This window comes from Cygnus olor, chromosome 3 (assembly GCF_009769625.2).
Source record: "Cygnus olor isolate bCygOlo1 chromosome 3, bCygOlo1.pri.v2, whole genome shotgun sequence".
Lineage (NCBI taxonomy): Eukaryota > Metazoa > Chordata > Aves > Anseriformes > Anatidae > Cygnus > Cygnus olor.
Window position 1 is genome coordinate 108,548,346 of NC_049171.1, and position 16,319 is coordinate 108,564,664.

The 16,319-nt window shown below is 62.2% G+C and overlaps 1 protein-coding gene and 1 long non-coding RNA gene across 3 annotated transcripts; one reads left to right on the plus strand and one right to left on the minus strand.

Annotated features, from left to right (window-relative positions):
- Positions 1–1,656: 1,656 nt before the first annotated feature.
- Positions 1,657–13,281, plus strand: SRF (serum response factor). Of its 2 annotated transcripts, XM_040551247.1 has the most exons (8): positions 1,954–2,169; positions 2,965–3,231; positions 6,604–6,865; positions 7,199–7,378; positions 8,789–8,908; positions 9,586–9,777; positions 10,203–10,279; positions 10,569–13,281. In XM_040551247.1, the coding sequence occupies exons 1-8, from the start codon at positions 2,098–2,100 to the stop codon at positions 10,662–10,664; spliced, it is 1,266 nt and encodes a 421-aa protein (XP_040407181.1). In that variant the 5' UTR covers positions 1,954–2,097; the 3' UTR covers positions 10,665–13,281. The 2 variants fall into 2 exon arrangements, with proteins under 2 accessions (XP_040407182.1, XP_040407181.1); XM_040551248.1 differs by lacking the exon at positions 7,199–7,378 and having other exon boundaries at positions 1,657–2,169.
- On the minus strand, positions 11,819–15,977 carry LOC121067123. Its single transcript, XR_005818103.1, has 2 exons — positions 15,505–15,977; positions 11,819–13,787 (listed from the first exon to the last, which is right to left on the minus strand). It is a non-coding gene; the product is annotated as an uncharacterized LOC121067123 (long non-coding RNA).
- Positions 15,978–16,319: the final 342 nt, after the last annotated feature.

The following is a 16,319-nucleotide window of genomic DNA, read 5'->3' on the forward strand; positions in this document are numbered from 1 at the left end:
CTGGGCGCAGAGCAGCACGCAGGAGCACTTCCCTTGTGGCTTGACCTGCTTTCATCTCCTGCCCTGCAGGGAAGTAATGGGAGCAAATTGGTGTAAGCAGCCTCAGCTGGGTGCCCCCGCCCAGGGAGGTGGCCCGGGAGCTGCATTTAAGCTCAAGCCAGGGCTCTAAGGGATGTTTTGGGCTACCTCGTAGGTGCTCCCATCTCCTAGGCGTGTGCTGCAGCTTTGTTATCATCCGGTCCTGCTCTTTGGTCCTGTTTCTTGGCTGGTGAGCGGATTCTTGACGGATTCTGGACCTGGCTCATCCTGGGGTCACCTGCGCCAGGTGTGGCCGGTGCTCGGCCCCCCGGGGAGGGTGGCCAGGGCATGTGATGGGAGGCATGTGAGTGCCAGCGCCCCGCCGGGAGCTATAAATGGCATGTGTGCTCACTGGAGGAGCGCGGCGCTGGGGGGGACGCGAGGGGGGTGTTTGTTTCTGCTCCAGGAGGCCGGCCCTGCAGAGGGGCAGGCGGCTGCGAGGGCTGGTGGCGAGCGCGTGTCCCCCCAGCGATGAGGCCCGTGGGGTGCTCAGGAGGCAGGAACGGGGCTGTGGCCGGGCTGGCGCTGGTGGAGGCGGGCTCCTGCCCCGCAGGAACGGGGTGCGTGGAGGGAAGAGGGCTCCCCGAGGGCCGTGGCGGCTCTCTCCTCGCAGAGCCACGTGCCTCCGCTCATCCTTCCCGCGTGGGCTCTGCCTCCCGTGGAGGCCCTGCTTCCCTCCTGGGGGGGACCCTACAGCCCCGAGGCCAGCCCCGTATGTCTCCTTGAGCGTCTGCGGAGGCCGTTCTGCCTGGAGGCTGCCGGGCCTCCACTCTGTCCTCTGGGGGACGTGAAGGTAGCGGTGGCCTCCTACCACGCGTGGAGGCCCACGGCAGGGGCAACGCGTGTCCCGCTCATGCGGCCTCCCCAGCCTCCCTGAGCCTCCACCGCTCCTCCTGGCCCTGAGCGGAGGCCGGGAGGCTGGCGAGGCTCACGCCCAGCCCCTACAGCGGAGGACGGGAGGCTGGGGCAGCTCATGCCCGGCCTCTACAGCTGCTGGGGGGTCTGGGTATGCTCTTGGGGGGCAGGCGGAGGCCGGGAGGGAGGCCGGGAGGGCATGGAGGCTGTCATGGAGGCTGTCCTCCAGTACGGTTGAGCCTGGGGTGGGCAGCCTGATGGATAACGCCTGGATACGAGGGCAGGGAAGGCGGAGGGAGGCCTGGAAGGGCCCTGGGGGGGGGGGCGGGGGGTGGCGGGGTCCTTGGGGGCCCTTTCCCCACGGCCCCGCCGCCTCCCGTCCGCGCCGCCCCGTCCACGCCGCGCGGCGCGGCCCCTTTAAGCAGCACCCCGCGCCTTCCCCACCCCGGCGGGTGACGCCGGCGCGCTATGCAAATCACCCCCCCCCCCCCCTCCTCGCCCAATCGGCCGGCGGCTCCTCGCCCCCGCCGCCCAATGAGGCGGCGGCCGGCGGCGGGGCGCCCGCTCTCCCCATATAAGGAGCGGCGTGCCCATATAAGGCAAGGTTGCCGCGCTTTATATGGGGGCGGCGCGGCGGGGCGGGGGCGGCGGCGGAGGAGCGGGTGGCGGCGGCGGCGGGGCCATGGCGGGGCCGGCCTGAGCCCAGCCCAGCCGGCCCGACCCGCGCTGGCCGCCGCCATGTTACCGAGCCAGGCCGCGGCCGGCAACGGGGCCGCCGCTGCCGCCGCTGCCCTGGCCCGCGGCTCGGCGCTGGGCCGCTCGGCGGTGCCCCGCGGGGCGAACGGCGGCGGCACCGGGGGAGGAGCGGCGGGGCCGCCGGGCGGGCGGCTGGAGCGGGAGGCGCTGTACAGCGGCAGCGAGGGCGACTCGGAGTCGGCGGAGGACGAGGAGCTGGGCGGCGGGGAGCGGCGCGGCATCAAGCGGGGCCTGGCGGAGGCGGCGGCGGCGGCGGGGCCCGCGGTGGGCCCGGGAGCGGCGGCGGGCTCCGGGTACGGAGCGGGAGGAGGCGGCGGAGGAGGAGGAGGAGGAGGAGGAGGAGGGGGCGGTGGGGCCGTGAGCGGAGCCAAGCCCGGCAAGAAGACGCGGGGCCGGGTGAAGATCAAGATGGAGTTCATCGACAACAAGCTGCGGCGCTACACCACCTTCAGCAAGAGGAAGACCGGCATCATGAAGAAGGTGGAGGCCGGCGGGGCACCGGGAGCGGGGGTGGCGGGGCTGGGTGGGGGGCCGGAAACAACGGCGGCGGGTTCCCCCCGCCCCGGGGCCGGATGCGCCCGGACGGGGGAAGAGGCGGGGGGAGGGAGCCCCCGGTGCTCGCCAGCCGGAGATGGGCTGCCCCGGGTCGCGGCAGGGCGGCCTCCGGTGGGGGGGGGGGGGGGGGGGGGGGGAGGGAGGCTTCGCGTGGCCTCGCTGCGGCCTCACGGAGTGCGGGGGTCTGCGGGGAGACCGGCCGGAGGCTGGCCTCGACCTCCCGGGGGGTCTCCTGTGAGCTTGGCTAGAGGCTGGCCCCTGCCCCCCTAGGGTCTTCTGTGAGACTGGCCAGAGGCTGGCCTCGACCCCCTAGGGGTCTTTATGGGACTGGCCAGAGGCTGGCCTCAACCCCCCAGGGGTCTCCTGCGAGCCTGGCCGGAGGCTGACCTCTATCCTCTGGGGGTCTTCTATGAGACTGGCCAGAGGCTGGCCTCGACCCCCTAGGGGTCTTCTATGAAACGGGCTGGAGGCTGGCCTCAACCCGCTGGGGGGGTCTTCACGAGACCAGCCAGAGGTTGGCCTCTACCCCCTAGAGGTCTCCTGCAAGTCTGGCCAGAGGCCGGCCTCAGCCCCCCTAGGGAGGCCCCAAGTCGGGTGCAGAGGATGCAGGTCCTCCTGTTTGTTGTTTTTTTTTTTTATTTTTATTTTTGGGGGGGGAGGCCGGCAGCGAGGTGGCCCTCCATGCATGTGTGCCTGACCCCCTGTCCTCCCCTCGCGCAGGCCTACGAGCTGTCCACGCTGACGGGCACCCAGGTGCTGCTGCTGGTGGCCAGCGAGACGGGCCATGTGTACACGTTCGCCACGCGGAAGCTGCAGCCCATGATCACCAGCGAGACGGGCAAGGCGCTGATCCAGACGTGCCTCAACTCCCCCGACTCGCCCCCGCGCTCCGACCCCACCACCGACCAGCGCATGAGTGCCACGGGCTTCGAGGAGACCGACCTCACCTACCAGGTGTCCGAGTCGGACAGCAGCGGGGAGACCAAGGTAACGTCCCTGCGCCCGCCCGGGGACGCGTCCCCTCTTGCTGCCCCTCCAGCAGCCTCGGGGCTGCCTCCTCCTCGGGGCCGGCAGAGGCAGGCAGGCTGGTGGCAGGTGTCCTGGCCCCGGCCACGAGGCTCCCCACCAGCCCGGCTCGCCCCCCGGGCAGCTCTCGGCGCTGTTATCTCTCCCCGGGCGTCTCCATGCGCTTGCACTCATTGATAAAAATTTGATTCTGCCTCCATGGCCTTATAAGGCCTGGTTTCCCTCGCCAGAGTCCCTGGCAGGGCCCCTCACATTCCTTATAAGCTGCAGCTGTCTCTTGCTTTGGTGCTGTTTTGGAAGGGGGCAGGGAGGACATGGGGAATGGAAACATTTGGCTGGACCGACCGCTTCTGCTCCCTGCCTGGCGGCCCTGCAGGCGCCGGCCCCTGCCTGCCTCTGCTGGTCGTGGCCCCCGGCCCGGGGTGTCGCAGAGGGCACGGCGTCAGGCGGGTCCTGCTCGCAGGTCCCTGCCCTAGGACAGGAAAAAGGTCCGTGGTATGGGGTGTCCCCTGTGTCCCCAGCTCCTTGGGGGTCTGGGTGTGAACGCTGGCCCCGTGTCCGTGGTGCTTGGATGTGCAGGTGGCTGGGGAGGGATGGGACGTGGAGCTGGGGGCTTTGCTGTGACTCCTGGGTCCGTGCGGGGTCTCGCAGGGTGCTGTGAGTTCCTGCAGCTCTGCTGGTGGGATGCGTAGCGGGCTTGCCGCACCAGCACCCTGCCCCACGAACAAAGCCCCGCACCAGCAGCCTTCTCACTGTCCGGACACCCCTAAACACGAAACAGACCCCAGAGAGGGTGCTTGGGACCCCTGTGCTGTTGATGAGCCCCCAAAAGCAGAGTGCAGACGTGCCCAGCGCACTGCTGGGTGCCGCGGGGATGCTCAGGTCATCGGTGCTGCCACGTGCCCGCTTGCTGCACGCCCTCTTCCCCGCGGTGAGCGGTGCTGCTCCAGGCAGAGGGGCCTTGCTGCTGAGCCCCACAAATATCAGGGAAGGGGATCGAAACCCGGAGGCGGAGACCCCGGTTGCCCCAGGTTGGCATGACTTCCCTGGGTGCCCCTGACTCCCCCCGTGAGCTCTGCCAGTGGGCGAGGGAGGCCACCAGCGCTCCCTCCCTCGTGCAGCCTCTGTTGGGAAGGACTCGGGGCTTCTCCTGGGGGAAAAGGCAAACAAATCCCGCGGGCATCTTCTGCTGAGGCACGCTGTGTGTGCACGGAGCAGTTCGGAGGGGCAGGAAGGGCTGTGCGTGCCACCTAACCCGTGCCTGGCACGGGGCACGTCCACGCAACATCCATTGAGATTTCCGCTGGAAACGGCGCCGGGTGGCCCCAGAGGAAGCGCGCTCTCGCCGTGTGGTTGCTCTGTAGAGGTCTCCTGCCTGCTTTTCTGGTGCAAGCCCCGCTCAGCGCCCTGCGAGCTCCGTCCCAGCGCTCTCAAGAGGTGGTGCTTTGTGTGGGCTGCCTCGTGGCCACAGCCAGCGTTTGGTGCAGGGCTAGAGGAGCCCTGCGTCTTCTGCTGGGTGTCCTGGGTGCGACCTCTGTACGGACAAGACCTGCTGGTAGTGGGCTGTAGCAGCAGAGCGGGGAGCGATGCAGCCCACTGGTGTTCCTTCGTGCTGCAGCCAGCAGCAGCTCTGCGAGGTTCCCCCGCTGCGACAAGCCCAGCGGGGACAGGGGGATGCTCTGCTCTTGGCGCTGCAGCCGCGGCCTCACAGCTGCTGGCCTGTGGCATCCTTTGGGGTAAGAGCAGAGGGGTGGCACTTACGGGGTGATCCGTTTTGGAGTGGGGGGAAGAGTGGGGCTTTCTGCCCCAGATGGAGTGTGGAGCAGGTGCTGGAGACCAGCACGGCATCTCCCGCTTGCCACCAAAGCCAGCTGTCCTTCGGTGTCCCCGTAACGATGCTGGTGGTGGGTCTGGGCCATGCTGGTCAGCAGTGCCCCGTGCACTGGGTTGCCTCAAGAGAGAGGAGGTTCCTTGCACCCTGCTGTGGTCCAGGCTGGGCACCAGATGGCCTGGGCAATGCCCTGTGTCTCACTCACTTCTTGTGGCACGTGCATCGAGCGTGCCCAGCGGCGTGGGGCTGTGCAGACGCCTCTATCTCACTGTGCTGCGTGTTGGCTCCTCAGGCATCGCTCTGCAAAGTGGAGCTCGTGGTGGGAATGGATATGCAGCTGGGCCAGCAAGGGGAGGACCTGCAGGGCTGTCCCTGGGCTCGTGCATAGTCCCTTGGGTGACCTGTGCTGAGTGTGGCCCGGGGCTTGGCTGCTGCTGAAGGCTGGCCCCATGCATGCAGGCTGGGCTTTGCAGGGTGCTGGGGTGAGCCGAGGTGCCCAGGGGCTTGTGAGCGTCCCAGATGGGCAGGGAGAAGGCAGTGGGTGTCCCGATCCCAAGGTCTGCCCCAGCTCCCTCTATTCCTCCAGCCCGAGAGCGATGTAGCAGAGATCGGAGGGACCTGCAGCAGGGCAGAGTTGGGGTGTGCATGGTCGGAGCATGCTGGCCTGACTCCTTTGCTCTTCTCATCGTCCTGAGGTCTGCCCTCGTGCTTTTAAAGCAGTCCCAGGGACCCTACTGCATCTTCTGGGATGCCTCTCCCAGTCCCCAGGGGGATGCGAAGGGCTGGGCTGCCTGTGGGCTGTATCCTGGGGCTGTGCACCTGCAGGGCTGCGCGTGGGGATGAGGGGACCCTGCTTTTCCAGCTGGAAACGGGACCCTTCCTCGCGTGGCCCGGTGGGCTGCGGGGAGCTCTGCCCCCTCGCCCACGTGGGGAGGGTGCCCGCAGCTCCCACGGCCCCGTGCGGCGCGGCAGGAGTTTGTGGTTGAGCTCATGGAAAGTGGCTGTGCCGGGCGCCGCGCCGTTATCACGTGCCTCTGCTAATTTGGACGTGGGGGGGACCGCGGTGCCAAGGCGGAGGGGCTTTGCTCTCCTCCCTCCCCGGGCCCTGGGGCAGGGCTGAGTGCCCGGGATTGGCTCCCCCCTTGTCTAAAATGGGCTGCCTTCCCTTTTTTAGCTGTTCGTGGAGCTGTGAATTCCTGGCTGCTGGCAGCCTGACAAGCTGGGAACAAGGCGCAGCACGTGGGAGAGCTGGGCCCACCATGCAGCGGGAGGGCCGGGAGCGTGGCCGCCTTAACCCTTCCCAGGCGTGCCGCCAGCTCCCAGGTGGCACGGCCCCCCGGCGGGGTCCCCCAGGGGGTCTGCAGGGAGGAGGCACGCTGGGCGAGGTGTGACCGCCCCAGGGCAGCGGGGATCCCCCTCGCGAGGTCACCGGCAGATCCAAGGTCCTGCTTCGTGGCTGCAGAGGCCGGGGCGCTGACCCGTCTCCACCTCTCCTTCCGCAGGACGCGCTGAAACCAGTTTTCACCGTCACCAACCTGCCGGGGACGACGTCCACCATCCAGACGGCCCCCACCACCTCGACCTCCATGCAGGCCAGCAGCAGCCCCTCGTTCCCCATCACGAATTACCTGGCGCCAGTGTCTGCCAGCATCAGCCCCAGTGCCGTCACCAGTGCCAACGGGACCGTGCTGAAGACTACTGGAGCCAGTGCTGTGACGTCCGGGGGCCTCATGCAGATACCCACCGGCTTCACCCTCATGTCAGGTCAGTGGCGTTCAGGGCTGAGGACCGCGTCTGTCTGTCTGTCTATCCATCCGCCCGTCTCCGTGCTTGGAGCGTGTTGCTGCCCTCGCCGGAGGGCAGGAGACCTAGAGGCAGGTGGAGGCAGCGGCTGCTGCTGTAGGGTGACCCCAGTTGGGATGCTTTGCTCGAGAAGGGTCTCGTGGTGACCGTTCCCTTAGGGCGCTGCTAGCTGGCCCTGCTGCTGGGAAGGGTGGCAGGGAGCCGAGCGGGGCCCCCGGGGCAGCACCAAGGAGCCCGGAGGGAGTGAAAAGAGCTGGTGGTGACGAAGCCTTTCTTTCTCCCTCCTTTTGGCAGGTGCTTCCCTTTCTCCGGGGACCCCTACCATTCCTCTCACTCAGTTACAGCCGCACTCCCTGGCTCTTCCCAGCCAGCAGGGCCAGGCGGTCACGGGTACGGCTGGACAGCTGCAGCAGGCACAGCAGACAGTCTTCCGCTTCCCTGCCAGAGCTGGAGGGCAGATCGTGTCGCTGACAGGTCAGCACTCGCTTCTCCTCCGCTTGCTTCAGGTTGGGGGGGGATGGAGGCTCCTGCAGGGGGTCCCGGTCCTGCTCAGAGAGCTGACCCCAGCTGAGGTGGGCGCGCGGAGGAGGCTGAGCGCAGGGCGATCCCGGCTGTGGCTCCGGGGACAGAGGGGAGGACAGGGCAGAGTGCTCGGCACGGGCAGGTGGAGAGCAGGGGAGGCAGCAGGTTGTCTGCCCCCTGCCCCAGGGTTTGTCCTGGGGCCAGGAGATGGGGTCCCTGGTGCAGCTGTGCTGGGAGGAGTGATGGAAGGAGACCGTGGGGGCTCAGGTGCGCTGTGGATGTGGTTTTGAGTGCTGGTTTCAGCTCTGAGCAGCTGCCCCTGCTTTCGTGCCTGGGTCTGCAGTCGGTCACCGAACCGCAGTGCAGAGGTGATGAAAGAGTCAGTGTGGAGGAGGTAGAGGTGTTGCTGTGCTGTCTGGCAGGCATCGTCCTCGGCAGGAACTCCTTGTGTTCCTGGGTGTTGTGCTAGGGCTGGGCATGCCCCTGGCAGCGGATTCAGAGCAGCCATCACCTGGGGATGAGAGAGTATTTCTTGCGTCCTGCCTGGTTGTGTCCAAGTCGGTAAGTCTGATGGCCTGCGTGCTTTCTTGGACTTCTTACGGGTCCCTTGGTCCCGTGCGAGGAGCCTAGATTTCCCTTGTGGTCTGGAGGAGCTGAGAGGATGACGGAGGTGTGCCTCTGGTGTGGTGTGCGGGGAGATGCCCAGCCCGGGCCAGGTGGCCTGTGGTTCCTGCTCTGGCATCCCCTGCTCTTTCCTCTGGAGATACGACCTGAGCCTGAGGGGAGCTTTCTGTGCCAAGCTCTGTGTTGGCACAGCCACGCTGAGGAGCTGTGCAGCGAGTGCATCGGGCACCTGAGGCTTTGGGATACACAGTTTGTGGTCCTGGTGGCTGTGGTTGTTCCTGCGCAGGGCACCGTGGTGTCCTTGAGTTGCTGGAGCTGGGTGACGTGGCCGTGCCCTGAGTGCCTGCTGGAGAATGGTGCTGGGCTCCAGAGGGTGAAGGCCTGAGTGTTTGGGCTCTCGCTGTTCTGCTCGGTGCTGCGAGCCCGTCTTCGCAGGGCTGGTTGAGTGTGGGCAGTGCTGGCGCCCTCTCCTCCCAGCATCTTCTGCGCTGTGTCCTGGTGGAGCCAGGAATGGAAATGAGGGCCTCAGACATCCCTGAACTGGGCCTGGACGCTGGACAAAAGCTGCTCTGGCATTTCCTTTCCTCTCCAGAGCCCTGCAGGCCAGCTAATGCCTCCTTGGCCCCTGTGCGCCAGGGAAGAGCCTTCCCCAACGCGGTGCTGAGCCACGCTGAGGAGCTCTGTGTGGCCAGAGGGGGGGACAAATGCTTGGGCTGAAGGGCTCCCTTCTCTCCCCAGGTGGTACCATGGCTCAGCAGGTCCCTGTCCAAGCAATCCAGGTGCACCAGGCACCGCAGCAAACGTCTCCCTCCAGTGACAGCAGCACTGACCTTACCCAGACCTCTTCCAGCGGAACAGGTAATTGGGACCTTAGGCTAACCACACTCTCTCTCTCCTTAACCGCTGCTGATACCAGCCCACATCAGCAGAGCTGCTTCCTGCCCGGGATCACTCAGTTCAACTCTACCCCACCCTTTCTGACAGTTTCCCAGGCGGATTTTTCCCCTGTTGCCAGCCCCAGTGCCATGCTACCTCTGGGTAGGTGCTGCTGTGCGCAGCGCACCTCAAAGGGGATTTCAGAGCCTCTCCACGTACGTTACCTGCTCTTTCCTGTACCATGGAGCTGAGAACAAGTTCCCAGGCTATTCCCAGTTCTCAGGGGATTTCTTGCTGAGTCAGCATTGCGCCTTGCAGAGGGCATTGGCTCATTTGTATTTGTCACTTCTTTATGTATGTGCAGAGGAGACACCTCTGCTGCTCAAAAATGAGAAACAAACTGATTTTGGGTGCCTGGATGCAGGCTGAACCCAGTTCAACAGCTTGCTCAGCTCCACCACGACACCTGCATCACGGGTCGGATTCGGTCCTGGGATATTTGGCCCCCAGGCTTCTGCCCTCTCACCCTCCCTGACATAGGCTACCCAGTTCTCGGGGTTTCTCCCGAAGAGCTTGGGGGGAACGGGATGGGGATTTCCACGAGCCTGGGCGATGCCGAGCAGTCACTCACACTCACCTCTGTCTTGTCCCGGTGCCAGTGACCCTCCCAGCGACCATCATGACATCGTCTGTGCCAACCACGGTGGGCGGCCACATGATGTACCCCAGTCCGCACGCGGTGATGTACGCGCCCACCTCCGGCCTGGCGGATGGTGGGCTCGCAGTCCTCAACGCTTTCTCGCAGGCGCCCTCAGCGATGCAGGTGTCCCACAGCCAGGTCCAGGATCAGGGTAAGGCAGCTCTCTGCGTCGGTGCTACCCTCTCTTGCATGTGTTTTTGCTGTCTGTTTGTTCCCGAGGGTTCTCTTCTGGGCGGTCCTAGTGCCTGTAGAAAGCCCTGGCAAGGATGATGCTCAGTGTATTCTTTTTTTTTTTGATCCATATCTATTCTTCTGTGCACAGGATTCCTCGGACAATTTGCTAGGGGAAAGGGTGAGGGTTGCTGGTGTGGGGAGCGTGGAAATGTTTTCCAACCTTAATAATCCTGTAAATGGGGCAGGCAACAGGGGGAGCTAGGAGACTGGAGAGGATGCCCAGGTGCACGAGGGGACAAAGCAGTGCGAAGCCACGCATGCAGACTTGGGTTGGGGGTTTGTGCCAAACGCCCAGCATTTGGAAAACGGTGTCATTTGTGTCATTCCCTCTGTCTGTGGCAGGTGGTGTCCCCCAGGTGTTCCTGACAGCCCCATCAGGCACCGTTCAGATCCCAGTCTCGGCTGTCCAGCTTCACCAGGTAGGTGCAGAGTGGTGCTTGGGGCTGTGGCGGGGGGGATGTCCTCGCTTCCCCCGTGGGGCAGTGCTGCCCCCAGTGTTGGTCCTTTGGGGACCTGGGTCCTTGGGTAGGGCAGGTCCTTGGGTCTCGGAGAGCTGGGGAAGCTGTCGGTGCCACCCACCCGTGGGTAGAGGAGGTCTTCGCTCTCCTTGGGCAGGTGCCTAGAAGGGACGCTGCCACCCTGGCTGCTGGCACGCCTGGTCTGAGGGCATGCTGTCCCCCAGTGCTTGCTCCTCCCTTTTCTCTCTAGATGGCTGTCATCGGGCAGCAGAGCAGCAGTGGCAGCAGCCTGACGGAGCTGCAGGTGGTCAACTTGGACACCTCGCACAGCGCCAAGAGTGACTGAGAGGCCTCTGCTGCTGGCCTTGTGCCGTCCCTGGCTTGTCGTGCCGGTGCTGGGGCTGGCAGCCATTCGTTCTCGTACAGACTGCACCAGTTATTTATTGTTGCCTTTTCACGTTTCCTTCATCCACACATGCACACACACACGCACCCACCCACCCACACACACAAACACACACACAGGCATGCGCGTGGGGCTGCAGGACCTGCCTGGGGAGGAGCTGTGCCGGGGCCACGCAGGGCTTGGGGGCGTCGGGATGCTGCGATAGCTGTGCTTGTCTCTCGCCAGCCAAAGAAACTTGTCTCTCGAGGGGAGGGTGCGCACCATGCTGTAAATAAATACTGGGGGGCTGTTCCCAGCTGGAGGCCCTGGATCCTTCTAGGTGCTCCGGGTCGCCTTGGCTGTGGGTGTTTGCTCTGCGTGGGGCCTGGAGCTGTCCCCCGGGAGCTGGAGCGGAGCCGTGCTGGCCTCAGCAATGTGCCTTTGTGGGGGTGACGGGTCCTGGCCGCGGCAGCTCCCCGCCCCAGGCTCCGCAGGGGAGCGAGTGGCCAGCTTGGATGTGCATCTCTGGTTGGGCCGGGCACGTGGCCCCATCCTCCTTGTATGCACTACAGCAAGCCCTCTGCCCTCAGTGCCTCCTCGTCGGGCTGCCCGGCGGCTCTGCAGCCTGTCCGGCTCTGCCCCCGGCAGCCGAAACGCTCGGCGGGTGGCAGAGCTCCCCGGGGACTCCGCGGCCAGCCCGGCCCCACGCTCCCGTCTCGGCCCTTGCACTGCTTGCGGACTCCATATGCCCGAGGGGGATGTGGCCGGATCTTTCCCGCATCCCTCTGCAGCTCCAGCCGCTGCTTTCTAAATTTCTGTGTCTGATGCAAGGCGGAGAAGCAACTCGAGTGTCAAAGGGAAGAGCCTGCGGGGCACTGAGCTGCTGGGCAGGCGGCAGGCTCTTCCCGGAGTACCAGGGTGACCTGCGGGGCCATCCAGGGCTGTGGAGGAGCCTCAGCAGGGCCGGGGAAAAAAGGGCTGGAGCATGCTTGGTCCTGCATGGGAGTTGCTGTGAATGGCTCTGCTACCTAGCCCTGTCCCTGGAGGGAGAGTGAGCAAGTAAGAAGAAGCTGCTGAACCCTTAGGGGAAGGAGCAGCTACTGTAATTTTTTTTAAGTTAAAGACGAAGCCTTGGGGAAAAAAAGAAAAAAAAAAAAAAAGAAAAAAAAAAAAGAAAATGACTTTATTTTTCTAAGTGTTAAACTCAGTATTTATGTAATTCTTTAAGGAATAAAAGTTTGGCTCCTGTACAGTTTTCATGGGGTTTGTACCAGGGGGATGGGAGAGGGGTGGGTGGGCATGGAGGCAGGAAGGGGGCCTTGCTTTTTGAGTTTGTATTGTAACCTTGGACATGTTCCCTCAGCATTAGCGTTTAAGCTGCGCTCTCTGCCCACCAGCACGTGCCAGGGACTGAGCTGACCCGAGCCAGACGATTGTTTCCTACTTCCCTGCACTGAGGACTCCATACCTATAACTTCGGGTTTAAGGGGCAGGAGGCAAGTGAAGCAGCGGCTGGCCTCTAGGAGGGGGCACAGGGGCTTGCGGTGTGCCCGGTGGCCAGAGGTGGGCTGGGTTTTCTGGTGGCCGCTTCCACCTCTGGTCCTGGGCCGCTGGCTGTTCTGTCACCGCTGTCGGTGTGGAGCAGCAAAGGGACGTCCCCAGTCCTCTCTGGGGGGCGAGTGACCAGCAGTGGCCGCTCTCCCTGCTCGTGGTGCAGGTGGCACCTCTTGAACTTCTAGCTGATGACCTGGGCTCTACTTTCCCTCCCTACAGCCTCAGCTTGCGCTGCTCCTTAGTGCACAGATGTGGACAGGTTCCTTCCATGTCCCTCTGTGCAGAGAGCTCCCTTGGGTAGCCAGCCCTGGTTCTGCCATGCAGCCTGTGGCAGGCTCATAGTGGCCCGTCTGGTGACCGTGATGTTGCACGCTGCCTCCCCTTAGCATCCTCGCCCTGAGCCGCATGTCCCCCGCAGCTCAGAGCGTGCGGGAGCGCCGCACCAGAAGCTCTAAGAAAGCCGCTCGGTGCTGCTTCCGAAAGAGAAGGCTGAGTAGCTAGGAGTTCACCCAGGGAGAGAAAGGTGGGCTTGGGGCTCGCGTTACCCTTGTCCCAAGCACATCGCCGGGGCCGTGCTTTGCTCCGCTTTGCTTGTGCTGGCACTGTGGAGCAGGGCTGCGGGGCCGGGGTGGCAGGAGTGCCATTGCGGGGGCGTCTTGCTGCATCCCCTCCCTCGTTACCCAAAGGCAACTGCTGGTTAAACGCTAATGGTGTATTTTATTTAAGTGCAGACTTGTAAGAACACTTGTGTATCAGGGACGAAATGGCATTTATTGTGTGGTGACATTTTTAGTTCATTTTACTGGTTTGAGGGTTGTGTGTGTGCGCGTGTGTGTGTGTGCATGTGTGCGCGCGTGTGTGTGCATAAGTGTGTGTGGGATTTTTTTTTTCCCCTCCAGTTTCCAGGGTTGTGTTTCTGGAAGGATGTGGAAGTAATCACAGTACTATGTACAGAGCTTTCTTTTGTATTAAAAAAAAAAAAAAAGAAATTACTCTTTCAATAAATGTTATCATTTTGTGCACAGATCTGGGGTCTTGGCCATGCTTCGCAGGAGGGGTCATCTTAGGGAAAACTCAGCATCAATGAATGGGGATCAGAGGCAGCTTCCTGCACCGATATGTGTACCCCGGAGGGTGGGGGATGTCTGGGCGTGATGTGGCAGAGAGAGGAAACCTTCCGACGTCTCTTTCCATCGCCCTCACCTCTTGTGAAATGAGACCTGCCCAGCTTCCACCCTGAGGGTCCCAGAGCCGGTGGGTGGGCCAGAGTGGGTGGACAGCAGGGCCGCGAGGGCTGACCCTTTGGACTGCTTGGGAAGGGGCTGGTGAGCAGGGCACGGTGTGGGGGCAGAGAAGTACCTGCTGTTGAGGGGCTGTTCGATGAAGCACTCACCTGATACGGGATGCCACAGATGCGAGGTGCTGGCCAAGGCCTTGTTGCTGCGGGGGACGTTGTGCAGCTGGTCTTGCAGTCCTGGAGCACCCAGATGTCGTGGTTGGGGTGTGCAGCTCCATCCCCAGGCCTTGGCGCTAGGGGAAAGAAGAAACTGTGCTTTTAAATGAAGTAGTTGAGAGGCTGCAAGCAGAATAACATCTCCTGACAGCGGCAGGCTTCCGGTCCAGTTCTTGACCAAAAATGAGGTGGTTTCCCTGCCCCTCTTCCAGATCCATTACTTTTGGACACCTGATGGCTTTAGGGATGGAGCTTAACTCTTGTCACCACAAGGCCCAGCACCAAGACTGTTAAATTCCCTGCAGCAAACAGCTGTGAGGTGATACAGCAATACTCAAAGCCCAAACTGGACCATCCTTGCCCCCAGGCAGGTGCCAGTAGGTCTCTAGGAGCTAGGTCAGGGCACGCAAGTTATCGTTAAGTGGATAAAGGTGGGACAGAAAGCAAAGAGAGAAGGGCTTGTTGCAATCATCAGTGCTGTTGGGCCAACAGCATCCCAGCTGACAACACAACTGCCAGCCCCTATATAGCAGGTACCATTTTTTTTAGAATAACATTAGGAAAGTTTAGCACTGTGGTAGAGGGACCGCCCTGTACTAGTGCTCACAGTGCAGTTTGGAGAAAACAGATCCCAGCAGAGCAGGACAGAAGTTAATAACGAAGGTGGTTAGGAGAAAAACACACCTGAAATGGCTCTTTTGCTAGCGAGAGGAGAGGTGCTTCACTTGTACAGGTCACACCTCAGCCAGGCCCTTGTTAAGCACTCCTACACAGACTCCTGGCTTGGCACTATAAAACCCACGTCAGCACAAGCAACCCCATGCTACTTGGCCACAGGGGACTGTGCACGGTGTGTAAAATTCCTAAGGTGAAGCAAGATACCACAGACATAATCTCCATTTGAAGGATGAAAGCCTAAGCATGGTGTCGAGACCATCAGAGCAAAGACATGAACAGTGCATAAAAAGGTTTTGGCCTCACAAATCAGACGCCTGTGCCCTGTCTGGCCACTGCCACTTATCGCTGGTGACGGGTTTGGCCATGGGATGTCGCCAGCTGGGTGCCAGGTTGCGTTTCCCACAGCAGAGCGTTAGCACCACCTCATGCTTGTGACATTAAACACGGCCCTGCTGCAGGTGCAGTACACGCATGAAATGACGGCTGCCGAGACTGGAGGAAAATAGCGACAGTCGTGCGCCTGCTATCAGCTTTCCTGTTGTCGTGTGGCGGTTAGGAACTCAGTTTCCCCTTCATTAGTGCCAATATTCTGTGTTTCTCTCTACAGGAGATGAAGGGACTTGTAAAGGTAAAGCATGATCTAACTAAATACCAGTTTGATACCCTGTTTTAACAACGCCTTGGGAGTTAATGGGGAACACAGAAAGATTTCGGGAGCACCCGCATGCTTCTGGAAAGAGAGGCTCAACAGAGGTTACATGTAATAATGGAGAAATCAAGAGGCAGGCAGGGAAAGGCAAATATTTGCAGTTCTCCGTTGGTGCCACAGTTATGGGGCTGGTCCCCACAGGCTGATGCAGCACTGCGCTGATTTCTCCAGCCCATTGCTAACCGCAGTTCTATGGCTGGTATTAATTGCTGGTTGTTGTAGTAAAACATGGCAATGGCCTCATCAGTTTCATTAGTACCAAGGGTAGAAATGGTTGGCCAGGTACCTGTAGTTGCTCCAGGATCAAATAAGAAAGCAAACTCTCATCCATTTAGCCTTTAATTTTAATGGCTATTTATAATTAAGACAAATGTTAACAGAGGAGCTAGATAGAAACCTGTACCTACTGCATTCAGGCATTTGGGAATCCTGGGTCCCAGAGACCAGGAGGAAAGGCCGGAGCAAAGAAGATGTACTCTTGGTGGAAGAGGACAGGGTCAGGGAATACCAAAGTAAACTGGAAGTAATGAAAAACTGAACGTTTTTGACTGAAAGTTAAGGAAGTCCACGGACCCTGAAGGGATGCACCGTCTTTGATCATTCGCGGTGACTGGGAGAAGTGCATGAAGACCATCACTCCTGTCTTCAAGGAGGAGGACCTGGGGAACTACAGGCCGGTTGGACTACAGGCCCAGTGTAGGGCCACCAAGTGATGGAGGGGCTGGGGCATCTCTTCCATGAGGGGAGTGTGAGAGAGCTGGGGCTGTTCAGCCTGGAGAAGAGGGGGCCCAGGGGGAGATTCATTAGTGTGTATAAATCCCTGAAGGCAGGGTGCAAAGAGGACAGAGCCAGGCACTTCTCAGCAGCGCTCAGTGCCAGGACAAGAGGCAGTGGGCACAAACTGGAACACGGGAGGTCCCATCTAAACACCAGGAGCACTTCTGCGCTGCGCAGGCGTCGGAGCCCCGGCACAGGCTGCCCACAGAGGCTGTGGGGGTCTCCTCCTTGGGGATCTTCAGAACCACCTGGACGTGGTCCTGGGCAAGCAGCTCTGGGTGGCCCTGCTTGAGCAGGGGGTGCACCAGATGGCCACAGAGGTCCCTTCCCACCTCCGCCATCCTGGGACCTGCAGGAGACATCTGCGGGACCCGCCACCGAAGGGCCACCCGGGAGCAGCAGGCAGCTTTACCTTCCACCATCCAACCACCCCAGCGGCGGGCGA

What these genes read in the sequence shown, in the direction of transcription:
- SRF (XM_040551248.1), top strand. Translation starts at nt 1,672, where the DNA reads ATGTTACCGAGCCAGGCCGCGGCCGGCAACGGGGCCGCCGCTGCCGCC. An exon ending in AGACCGGCATCATGAAGAAG is followed by an intron (nt 2,170 to 2,964) that starts GTGGAGGCCGGC and finishes CCCCTCGCGCAG; the next exon opens with GCCTACGAGCTGTCCACGCT. An exon ending in CAGCCAGGTCCAGGATCAGG is followed by an intron (nt 9,778 to 10,202) that starts GTAAGGCAGCTC and finishes TGTCTGTGGCAG; the next exon opens with GTGGTGTCCCCCAGGTGTTC.